The sequence below is a fragment of the Aspergillus pseudoviridinutans genome (assembly GCF_018340605.1).
Source record: "Aspergillus pseudoviridinutans IFM 55266 DNA, scaffold_3, whole genome shotgun sequence".
Taxonomy (NCBI): domain Eukaryota; kingdom Fungi; phylum Ascomycota; class Eurotiomycetes; order Eurotiales; family Aspergillaceae; genus Aspergillus; species Aspergillus pseudoviridinutans.
In genome coordinates, this window is record NW_025091283.1 from 2482549 (window position 1) to 2494720 (window position 12172).

The window sequence follows — 12172 nt, forward strand, 5'->3', positions numbered from 1 at the left end:
CTATTATTGGAGGTCGGCCTTTCTAGGATACCTGATTCACCAGCTTCCTTTCCTTAATCCATAAATCAACATCCATCTCCGAAGAAGACGATAAACGAACGACTACGACTTGACGTTCCTGGTGAAAAGGTTCTGAGATCTTTCAATTTCTTTATCACAACGTTACCTGGAATGGCAGGCCCAGCGAACCCGTTCGCTGGCCTCGCCCAGAAAGATGGAACAACGGCCCAGGCGGGTCGAGGGCGCGGTGGATCATTCAGTCGGGCTACTCCCTACCAGTCCAAATCATCCAACGCGCGTGGCCGAGGCCGAGGAGCCTCGTCGGCAATGAGATCTCTCCGTGGTCATGGCCGAGGCGCTGGTCCCGCGACTAACACCTGGCGCAAACCGGACTCAAACGTGGCTCCCGCAGGAGCTGCCGCATCGCCTTTCTCCCAGTTGAAGCAGAGCCAACCCTCTTCTTCTCCATTTGGTGGACAGGCTCCGCAGCAGAAACCGGCATTTCCTGGGTTTGCGAATGGCTCATCTGGTGCATTTGGGGCAGCCTCTGGATTTTCTGGGAGTATGGTCGATTCTAGCAGAGACCCTCGACTACAATTTCCGTCAAATGGAACGACTGGTGTGAACGGCTCTGCTGTGCCAGTGGAAGACATGGCAATTTTGAACAGTTACAATGACCGATATGAAAAGGTAGGACATTCTTCCATACTGGATCTTCACCAGTGCCCAGGGATTCTGGACTGACAGCTTGCAGCTCAAGCTTGATAGGGCGAAGCAAAGGGAACAGGCAATCAGGAAAGGGCAGATGGCGGATCCCAATCAACCTACTTCCCTGAATCAAGCAATTACACCCGTCGGCACCTGCACGAGCATGTGTCCCGAGTTTGAGCGGGTTGAGCGCATCGTCCAGAAGATGGTAGACAAAAGCGAAAAGGTATAGACAGATGATGTCGTATAGGTGCTTATCCAAGAGCTGACTGTCTGTAGTTTCTTCATCCTGCGACAAACACATTGCAGAATATGGAAACGAAAATGCTCAAACGCTTCAGAAGATCAGCTGCCGGCTACGACGAACAGCTTCCTTCCGATATTCGCACACCGAAGGCACTCCTTCAGTCAACCAACTATCTGATTCGACATATCCTTGGTGGTTCTGATCCTCTTGGCTTGATTCACAAGTTTGTCTGGGATCGGACACGATCGATTCGTAATGATTTCTCCGTGCAGCAGCTCACCCAGGAGGAGGACGTGAAGATAGCAGTCACATGCCTGGAGAGAATAGCCCGGTTCCACATAGTGTCTCTTCACCTACTCTCTAGTCCTGCGAACGAAGAGCCTTTTGACCGCCACCAGGAACGAGAACAACTCAACAATACCATGTTGTCGCTGATGTACTATTACGACGACAATCGAGGGCGCATTGTGTTTCCCAACGAGGACGAGTTCCGGGCCTATTACATTATCTTCTCCATTCACGACCAGCGACCGGATTTAGAAGCCCGCGTCCAGAAATGGCCTGCAGAGCTACGCAGTTCGCCTCGGGTTCAAGTAGCCCTTGAATTGTTCGCCGCTGCTGGCAACACATGGGAGTATCAAGGCACCCTAGATGCCAAACGACCCAACGCCATTGCACAGGGTTTCTACGCACGCTTTTTTAACTTGGTTGATTCTCCAGCTGTCTCGTATCTGATGGCCTGTGTTGCCGAAACCTATTTCAACCACATGCGCCAAACGGCTATCCGTTCAATATGGAAAGGATACTGTCGTTATCCCGCTTCTCAACAGCACAAGAATGAGGAGTGGACCGTCGACGAACTGACCAAAGTCTTACACTTTGATGAAGACAGCCAAACAATCGGATTCTGTGAAGAGCAAGATCTGCAGTTTGCTGAAAATTCTCATGGTAATCTTTATCTCAACTGGGGCAACCGTCCGGTTGACTCGATTGGTACGTGTGATCTCGACAACATTCTCGCCTTCTTTCCTTCGTTCACTGGCTCTGTTTTCGCCCCACCGGATTACGGCAGTTATACTATTAGGCGTCTCAATGTCGGCCCTATCTGAMTTCGACTGACTCATTGAATTCATAGCCTTCCAGCCGTCTTCCGAACACTCATTCTCAGAAAAGTATGTCGAGTCGAAGCGAGCAGGCAGAAGCATGGTTGCGATTATACTCGGCTTGAATATAAAAGAAGCGGCAACTCTAGGAATGATCGACAGCTCTTTTCTGCCGCAGCGCTCACTGGCACTACCAGCCCCCGAGCCAGAAGCGCCCACAGACGATGATGCTCTCTTTGTGAGTGACGACGACAATGAAATGCGACCTCCAGCCATCCAAACGAACGGTACTGTCTCGCAGGGTGGTGTCTTTACTGAGTCTCCCGCATCAGCTTCAAGCCTGCGCAACGCATTCACAGAACTTTCACAGAGTACAACAAATGCAGAAGCGACACCTACGCAAAGCAATCCGATTTCTTCGATTACACAAACGACCAATATAACCCAAACTCCCGAGCCGGCCAAGACCTTTTCGTCCTTGTTCTCTGGCACTAGTTCAGCCGGTGCCACAACGGCGCCCACAGTTGCGCCTTCTAACCCCTTTGCTAGCATATCTTCGCCCTTTACGCCGTTTAAGACTCCGGTGACTGAGCAGAAGGCCCCAACCTTGCCTGCTGCATCCAGTAGTCAGCAACCAACCTCGATCTTTTCGACCGGAACATACAATTTTACCCCAGGAAAGCCTGACACAACCCCTGCATCAGCTACTTCCCAGTTCAAAGTACCAAACCTCTTGCAACCCTCTACAGCACCTACGGCTTCACCGCTCGGCCTTCTTCAAACACCATCAGTATTTAGACCTGATCAGGCTCCTGCCCAGACCTCTGCTCAGCCCTCGACAAGCATTTTTGATACTGGCAAACCATCCTCTGCTCCGCAGTTTTCAAGCTCTGTCTTCAGTCTCGCTGGTCAGAATGCTCTTCCCGGAAAATCGGAAGCTGAAAAGCCTCAACCAAGTCTTTTCAATCCTGCGGAGACCACGTCCCCACCGTCTCCATTTGCGCAAGCAAGTAACCTATTCGCTCCAGCGAAAGTCGGTATGTTCTTCTGTCCTACGACGTCGTCCATGGCATAGAATCATTGTGAATTCTAACAATCTCGACAGATTCACCGGCAGCTGTCCACCCTGTTCATTCAACCAATGTTTTCTCATTTGCGAAGCCCGAGATACAGGCACCCAAACAGAAACCAGCCGATGCGATTGAGAGTTTGAAGTCTCCACAGGAAAAGGAAGTCCTGGAACAGAATGCACCAGCAGACGAACCTGTGCCGCCTCGTGTGGAAGATGTCGCTGAGCAGCAGCAACCTCGGCCAGTATTCCTAAAGCCTAGCTCACCTGAACCTGTTAGCGCCACATTGCCCTCTCCTGCAGAACCTAGCACAGTGGGTGTTGTTCAAGAAGATGTTTCCGTTCGCGTCTCCCCCGAGCCGACCTCAAAGGAAGACGAAAACCCAGGTGAGTTGCACTTTTGGTCACATCCATTGCCGTTCCTTTTACCTGTCGGGTCTCTCTGACATGAATTTAGCGTTAGAAGATGAACGACGTCTTGCGTGGCTAGATACCCTGAAAGAAGCTGCCGATAAAAGGCGACAGACCTCCTCAACAAGTCGCAAGCGCATTCTCCACGAAGAAGATGAACAAGAATTGAAACAGAGCGAGCCAAAGGCGCCCAAAATAGCCAAACCTGAGGCTCCTACTCCACGCAAAGTGTCTATGGCATTGTCTTCGATTAAACCTCTTCCCAAACTTCCCATATTGGAACAGATTGAGGCCATGACAGCTCGAAAGCCTACAAAGGAGGAGAAACCTGAAGTTCCAAAGCCTCGCCAAGTTGACGAAGATGAACTCCTCCTTTCCGCTGCCCGAATTGCCGCAGAATCACTCAGGAGCGGGCCGAGGCTTCTCGACCATTGGTCGACATACCCTGAGCCTCGAAGCTCCGTTTTCAGCCCGCGCAGCAGCTTTTCATCTTCGCACTCTTTCTCCCGAAGTCAGTCGCCGAATTCATACCAAGTCAATGGATACGATGTTGCTCTTGCCCCTGATAGAGACTTGGGACTAGGACGTACCCTGTCCCGAACGGAACAGAGAATTCGCCTTACCGGGGGCAAGGGCCTAGCATATAAGCCGCTGAACTTCACACCGGAGAAGAAAAGTAAAGGAGCAGGCAAGAAATAGGTGTTGTCATAACCTTCTGTTCATAATCTCGAAGGCTCACTTCAGCCTTGCAGTTTTGAAGCGTGAAACCGCCTGCAAAACAGCCCATGGCGATCTTCTGTTTTGCTGTAAACTTTTTTTGTCAACTCTCATCTCGATTGCATTATGCGACGGCGTTTTCGGCGGATTTTGGTCTTCTGATAAGGGATGTATCTGCTACATTTTGGAGTTTAGCAGCCGGCGCTGGAAGTGTGTCGTACATAACTGCATTATAAGAATACCCATATTCTGCAACGAAATATTTCTTCAAGCACATAGACCTGGGAGTTGACTAGCGAGAGACGATCACTAGATATCGATCGTGCGGATGCCTCAGGTATCTTTGAGTCACATGATCCCATATTCGGTTTCCCATGGGCGCATGTATTGTCCTTTCACATCTTGTAACTGAGAACTTCTAAACAAGACATATCCAAGCTATCTTGCTGACTTGACTGCTCAGAGATGGACAGTTAAGTCATTAATTCTGCACAATTTTCTCTACCAAGGTCCACAGTATTTTTTATGTTGGACTACTCCAACGGCATTTCGCCTCTTCCTCTCTGACCAGGCATCTAACTACAACCTCGGCTCTGCCAAGAGCCAGGAAGGCAATCCCTCCCTTGTACTTAGCGCAGGTATTTAGGCTTCAACACAGAGGAATGCGAATCGCCACATTACAATTCGCCCCCAGGGTGGGCGACGTCGACGGTAACATCAAAAGGGCCAACGAGTTGCTGAACGGCGGCAATGTGGTCGGGGGCGCTCAAGCCGGGATTGAGAGCCTGAAGCCTGACCTCCTGGTGTTGCCGGAACTGGCTCTGACGGGTGAGTACCCAGGAACAGGAGGCAGTGGACTCTAGTTTCGTGATGTCCCTATCCGATCTGTAATGGTGACATGTTCTTGATGGCTAGGGTACAATTTTCCCTCGCTGGAAGCCATCCGGCCGTTCCTTGAGCCGGCGGGGAAGGGTGTATCAGCTGCGTGGGCCCGTGAGACAGCTACGCGTCTCAGGTGTAAGGTGTGCGTGGGGTATCCCGAGATTGAAATAGCGGCAGGTGGGGACTGTAGCGCGCAACGGCAGGAGAAGTACTACAATTCCTTGCTTGTTGTGGATGAGGAGGGGGAGGTGCTGCTGAATTACCGCAAGACGTTCCTCTACTTCACGGATGAGACGTGGGCGTTTGAAGGTACCGCGGAGCGAGGGTTCCACGAGCTCGTCTTTAACTTCGGTTCCTCTGGAGAAGATGTGCTGAAGTCTCGGGTGGCTACGTCGTTTGGGATATGTATGGATATCAACCCATATAAATTTGAAGCTCCCTTCACGGCTTGGGAGTTCGCAAATCGGGTCATCGACTCCAAGTCCCAGCTGGTTATTCTGTCGATGGCCTGGACGACGTTTATGAGCCGCGAGGATCTGGATGCGCTGGCTGATAAGCCGGATTTGGAAACGTTTAATTACTGGATACAGAGATTTTGGCCTCTAGTCAGGCAGAAGATGCGACACGATCTTGATTTAGGATCTGATGGCCATGAGACCGAATGTGCAACGGAAAAGAAGATTGTCATTGTCTTTGGGAATAGGTGTGGAGAGGAGGGATCGACGCGCTATGCGGGGACAAGTGCGATTATCGCTATTACGCAGCGCCCGTGGTTGGTGCGGGAGGGCGACGCTGGGGAGGAGTTACCGTTCGATGTGAAGATCCTTTGCTGGGATATACTGGGTGCGACGACCGAGGGCATTTGCTTTGCTGATACTACAGCTGATCCGAAGACGGTGTTTGGATTGGTTAAGGCGTCGCGGACGTGAGGGTTGCAGCTTCTTTTGCCGCGCTATAGTATACTGTCTGGGGTATTCTGACGGTGTATATGATGAGACATCTACTGTTGAGCATTGGCGAATAAGACTTCCAGATTGGTCAAATGATTTCGACTCTGTCTGCTCGATGTGTTGGAATACTTGATATGATATCAGAACTGGCCAAATTTAGGCAGCGATCTCTGGATATCTGATTCTCTTTGATGTGAAGCAGCCCGAAGTCAATACGGTTAACCTTGCCTCAAGCGGCAGCAATCATGTGAATGGTTGATAACCATCCTCCTGTATCCATGTGACAAATGGAAGACGCCATTCCTAGACCACGAATATGAGAATCTACTGCTTCGCAGATTTATCTAGACAAGTATGCGCGAGCGATTCATCTATGCCTGCCCCTTGAGAGAACATATTAGTACTACCTACCCATGCGAGACTGGCGTCCATACCCTACTTGGACGGACCCGGATGGCGGCGATGACGGCCTATCTCATGACCGATTCATCAGCAACCTATCAGACGGTCTGTCTCAAGCCAAACAAGGAGGCGTATTAAAACAAATGCAACCTTCAGAGGGAAGCTAGAGCAAAATGATCTTCGAGAGTTAGCTTGAAGACTTTGATCGACACTGCGGAAAGCACCATCCGGGTTAAGTGGGAAAGTTTGGTTGTAATGCGAATGTGCATGTGACACGAAAGGTCAGATGGAGTCGCAGTTGAGGTAAACCGAAATTGAGTAGGTATTTGCAGACAAGCAATAGCTGAACAAGCGCGAGCCACAGATATCAGGTGTGAAGCAAGTTCAGACTGTGTCTGTATCTGAGGATCTGCAACCACGCACGTTGGTCGAGAATCGAGAGACAGAGACCATCAGAGACATGGCAAGGCATGGCATGCATCGGCGTACATCCCGCTACTGTACGATGGCGTTCTCCAGATGGACCGTGCTCCCTACGAGGACCCTAAAGGAGGGTCGGCCCGACCGGGATGAGCACTGAAGGAGTGTAGATACGGAGTACTACTAAAGGTATGATGGTATCCAGTCTCTTGAGACCAGTAGTGGTTGTTGAAAACGGCCGCGAGTCAGTGCATTCACTAGGTCTGATAGACGAGGCATGGTATCCTCCGTGTGATCGTCATGTCCCTCAAATAACCAGGAAACTTCCATACAATTGTTTGACTGTCATCATGCTGATTTGGTATGATAAATAACCAAAAGACTTAAAAGTCACACGTGATCCCGGGACAACCCCTCCTCCGGCAACCGCCCAGAGTAATTCGAGCAACCAATCAGCGATGAGAAAAGCGACATTGGCAGAGGAGGGGGCACGGGATTGGAGCACATGACATCCAAGGACGAAAAGGGAGGGTAGTAAAAGAGATAGCTAATGGGAGAGATATTGAATGCCGGGCAAGAGTTGACTCCCCTTCATTAACAGCGTGGGAAGGGGAAGTTCCGATGGAGACAGCAAAAAACCATTCTGCTGGCTCTTGAACGGACCAAGTCAGGTGACTTTTATACGCTTCTGGTCGTTACGCCTCACCGGACGACCGCCGCCTCGACTGTTCTGCTCCCATTATTGTCCCTCGCCACGTGAGCGCTTCTCTCTACTACTCGACTCTACTCCTCCAAATATCCCTTCTTTCTATGGTAAAAGCCGCCACTTCTTTCAGTTCGTTCTCTGATCCGGTCCGTCCGTTGTCTTTGCATTGGACGTCTCCTTATTGAGTCTTTCCTCGCGATCAAATTCGATTCTTGGTCTTCGCGATCGAACTACGATATACCTGCCTCTTGTTGTTGCCCGTGGCAGGTGACTTGCTGTCAGGTGATAGACAGACCATCCCAAGGTACAGTGAGCTCCCTCCTTCTATTCGCGACTCCTATCTTTCATTGCATCTTCCCTCTGCCGTACTCCACTACTTCAGAAGCTTCAATAAGACCCCAGAAGCATCTCACCATGCCCTTTTCTGGGCCTCTGCCTCGTCCGCCGTGAGCCGGTTGAGGTCGATTTTGTGATGCTATCCTCTCTTCCCCTGTTACCTCGGTCGCAGAGCCGTCATGACGCGTTTCTGATGTCGACTATGCGACCATGAGGTTTTCTTTTCTGATTGATGGGTTGCGCATCAACTGGCTTGTCGGCGCACATTGATTTCATCGATGTAATTGTGTATTGCATGTTCCTGGGATTTCATGGTCATCCAATGTCTGTTTTGATGCTATGGTGCGGAGACCAGCGCGTCCAGCCTCACGCGTCTTAGTTATATTCGCTCCTCGCTTCTCACTTCTCAGCATATCAATATCTTCTTTTCGGTGGATGTTTACTCGCGAGAAATATTCTCTTTTTCCTTCCTCACTGCCCTGCATTATTTATTTTCTCCTCGCTGTTAAAACTCATTACTTGGCTCTGACTCACCAAAACCTGGACCGCAGGGAAGTTCCTAATGCTACATCTCTTTTGATAGCTGTCTGAGGAAACCTATCTTGAATCAATACATCTGCTCTGTCTAAAGGGTCGGTTTGGTCCCTGGATATGCACTATCATGGCCGTTGCTGACTCGGTCAACCTGCAGGGTACCAACCTTGCATCCTACATCATGTCTGACCAATCGCTGGGTGCGTCGGATAGTAATATCACAAACAAGCGAAAGCGCGAGGGTGATGACAGCGCGGGCCCGGATCCTCAGCGCCTGAACCGCGCTTCCAACGGAAGTAGTGGCAGTATGCCTGGCCCGGATCCTCAGAACAACTTCGCACACAGCTCTCTTACTTCCTATGATGCTCACGGTCTCCCTACCTCTACTTCGGAGCTCAACATTGACCAGCAGATCCTCCAACATGTCGGACCACAGAACGGTATCTCCGATGAGAATGCTCTCACTGCCAAAGCCGCATTGGCCGCGCACAATCCTCAAAACAAATATCCGCCTCCCCCTGAACCTTCTTTCGACGCCAATAATCTCGCTCATGGGTTGACATTCGGAGATGATATGGGTCAGGCTATGGGCCCTACTCATGGACACAATTCGACCGCCGCAGCTGTCTACGCTGCGCGCGAAGCCCAGAGTATGAATCAGAAACCTTCCGTAGGTTCTCCTGAGTGGCACCAAATTCGCAAGAATAATCACAAAGAGGGTAAGCTGCGGGTGTTGTTTTATGGGGTGATTTTTGAGCTAATTCGATTTCAGTGGAACGCCGGCGTCGTGAAGCCATCAACGAGGGTATTAATCAGTTGGCGCGTCTGGTCCCCAACTGTGACAAGAACAAAGGTGCCATCCTACAGCGTACAATCGAGTACATCTGCCAGCTACACGATGAGAAGAAAACGATGAGCGAACGGTGGGAGCAAAACAACATGACTACAAGCCATGCTATCAACGAGATCAGCGCTCAGAATTCCAAGTTGAAATTGGAAGTCAACCGCCGTGGAGATATCGCACAAAAGTGGCTTCAGCGCTGTCGCGACGCAGGTCTCGAGTTCGACGACTACAACGACGCCGAAGAGCTCGAACCTCTTGAGGTCGACCAAGGCCAGGTCTGAAGGCTGAATTGCGCTTCTGGATAGATGACTTCCCCTTTACTTCTCTATCTCATGGTCATACATGTGCTACGATCTTTTCTTGTTCGGAGGCTGAGATTCCAACATACCCGCTCTTTCTCTCCGTTAGTTCGTTTTCAGTTTCATTCCATTTTAACAAGCCCTGCGAGAAGCCGTGATTTGGGCTCGGTTGCAGGTGCCGTCTTGATGATTTTCTGATGTCTTCCATCAAGTCACCGCCTCTGGAAGAAGACAGGTGACCAATGATCTACAACCTTAATTGTCCAGCCCGGAGTCGTTTGCCTGGCGCTTCGTGATTTCTCGTTTCCGTCGTCTGCCTTCTCGCGCGTATCTTTTCCTCTTGTGTGTGTTAATTTTTTTTTTATTTTTTTTTTTTTTTCCTATCTTAAGGGTCGGCGAAACCAGGGTTGGGAATGGAGCCTGCGATATCGCGTTATGGGAATTGCAAATTCGATCTCTCAGATTTACACAGGGCCATTTCGTAGTTATGATCTTGTTTCTCGAAAGCCAAATGACAAAGCGCTGTTCATGGAAGATTCCACTCCCTCGTCGTCAATGACAAGCTTAACTCATGAGGCAATCTTAAGGCAATCTTACAAGAATAGCCACGATAGTGAGTTGATTTCACTGATGGGAATGAAAACATCAGAATATGTCTGAATTGTCCAAAAATATGCGAAGAGAAAGTAAAGGCACATATCGGATGCAGACAGGCTACTGTCTCAAAACAAACTGCTCTTCCGCGACAACCGAGGGCGACCGCCCTCCTCGCCACGCCACTACCTACTCTGTACTCTACAGATTGGACGAAGCGGTAACAGAGGACCCAGAGCTGGTCCCGACATTCTTCACCGTCACTGTAGCGCCGGACTGGCCGGTGATCCTCACGTCCACGGTATCCTGTCCAAACCCACTGCTCTGCTCGAAGAAGTTGTAGGAGGTTCTCGTGKTCCCCTGCCAGGTCTTCCCGCCGTCGGTGCTCACCTCGAGCTTCGCGACGGGCTCGGCGGCATTGACGACCTGCATGGAGAACCAGTAGCGCGAGGTCCCCTCCTTGTTCTTGAGGACGAGGGGTGAGGTGATGCCGCAGGGGACAAAGGACCAGGTGATGTCGATGATGCCCTTGGAGACATCGGCTAGCTGGGTGAAGGCGTCCTGGAAGAGGTCGAGGTGGTTGGCGTCGCATTCGGGGCATTCGTCAACGACCTGGGCGATGTTAGTTGGGGATCGTATGACATGATTGCCAGAAGAAGAGACGTACCATTGCTTTGATGGTTTTACCGTTGGGTCCTTTCACGGAGACACAGGCACCGCATTCCGCGGCGTTGTTCCATGCGGCGCCTGAGTAGGCCGTTCCGAAGAGGCCGGAGGGAAGCGTGTAGCCTGTGAACGAGCAGGTTCCGCCGGAGACGTTCCCGCCGTAGAAGGTGGCTGTACCGGACTTGCTGGCGCCTGACGAGGAGCTGCTGCTGCTGGAGGAAGATGTAGCAACAGCTGCCTTGTCAATGGTCTGCGGAGCGGCTGTTGGAGACTCAACAGGGGCTGCCGGAACGATGGCTTGTTCCTGGGTAGCGGTAGAAGAGGGTAGAGCAGATGTCGTTGACGACGAGGAAGAGGAAGCATCGGGAGTGACCTCAGTCACAGTGGGTACCACGGGCCAGGGGGACTGGGAAGGAGCCTCTGGCATGGACGAAGTTGCTTTATCTGTCGTTGAGACGTGGTGGGCGCCCTTGGTGTACTTGGGACGACACCGACCTTGAGAGCGCTCGTACATAGGGCTCGCAGAGACCGATGCGGCCGCGACCAGAGCGGCAACGCATAGACTGGTGAGACGCTGATATATCATTGTTGGATGCTGTTATGCCTTGGAGGCGAAGAAGCTAGAATGGAAAAAAAGAGTGCAGAGTCTGTGGTAGACTGCTATTCAGATGCAAAGCGTGACTGGAGACTTTGCTCCTGTTGCAAGTAATGAATGGACACCGGGGCTCAGATCCCAGAAATGAATGTAGTTGCTGTACCAGACAGAAAACTCAAAGAGTGACTTGAAGAGCAGTGCAAAGAAAGAGAGCAAGAAAAATAGAGGACCTTCAAGTATATATCAATCGAGAAGAAAGGAGGGTAGAGTCCTCCTCCGTGGGCTGAGTGACCGGCCATATTGCCTGAGACTGAGAGAGACTCGATAGTGAAACAATAATCTAACGCAATATAATAAGATGAACAATTTGATGAATGCAGACATTAGCGCAAAACGTGTAATGAATCAGAAGCCCTAAAGCACCCAGTTGTTTGGCGAGTTGGAAGCCACGGCTTGCTAGCGGAATGAATGAATCGTAAAGTCCGAAACGTCCAGCGAGGATAGCACGCACCGAATCTCCCGAAGCTGCAAAATCTCAGTGATCCGGAACCCAGCCGAGGGGAATGGTCCGTTCTTTTGCTTGAATACATCGGACGGAGGGTCGAATGATGATGCATTGATCATTTTCTCCGCAGTCTTCGCCTCTAAGATTTGGCCCTTGAAATTAAACGACTGGCCTAGCCCATCGA

At 50.8% G+C, this 12172-nt stretch overlaps 4 protein-coding genes across 4 annotated transcripts; 3 read left to right on the forward strand and 1 right to left on the reverse strand.

The window, feature by feature from the left end:
* Positions 1-171: 171 nt before the first annotated feature.
* On the forward strand, positions 172-4237 carry Asppvi_004586 (putative leucine permease transcriptional regulator (SAC3); the record flags this gene model as incomplete). The annotated part of the gene is made up of 6 exons (XM_043300536.1): positions 172-690; positions 755-934; positions 988-1948; positions 2091-3095; positions 3164-3514; positions 3585-4237. The coding sequence occupies 6 exons, from the start codon at positions 172-174 to the stop codon at positions 4235-4237; spliced, it is 3669 nt and encodes a 1222-aa protein (XP_043156471.1).
* A 680-nt stretch (positions 4238-4917) lies between these two features.
* Positions 4918-6066, forward strand: Asppvi_004587 (putative protein N-terminal asparagine amidohydrolase; the record flags this gene model as incomplete). Its single annotated transcript, XM_043300537.1, has 2 exons — positions 4918-5083; positions 5171-6066. 2 exons carry the CDS (start codon positions 4918-4920, stop codon positions 6064-6066), a joined length of 1062 nt encoding a protein of 353 aa, XP_043156472.1.
* A 2546-nt stretch (positions 6067-8612) lies between these two features.
* Asppvi_004588 (putative HLH DNA binding protein (Penr2)) lies at positions 8613-9610 on the forward strand (the record flags this gene model as incomplete). The annotated part of the gene is made up of 2 exons (XM_043300538.1): positions 8613-9204; positions 9258-9610. The coding sequence occupies 2 exons, from the start codon at positions 8613-8615 to the stop codon at positions 9608-9610; spliced, it is 945 nt and encodes a 314-aa protein (XP_043156473.1).
* Positions 9611-10423: 813 nt separating this feature from the next.
* Asppvi_004589 (putative extracellular cellulase CelA/allergen Asp F7-like) lies at positions 10424-11474 on the reverse strand (the record flags this gene model as incomplete). The annotated part of the gene is made up of 2 exons (XM_043300539.1): positions 10424-10834; positions 10890-11474. 2 exons carry the CDS (start codon positions 11472-11474, stop codon positions 10424-10426), a joined length of 996 nt encoding a protein of 331 aa, XP_043156474.1.
* Between the last annotated feature and the right edge of the window lie 698 nt (positions 11475-12172).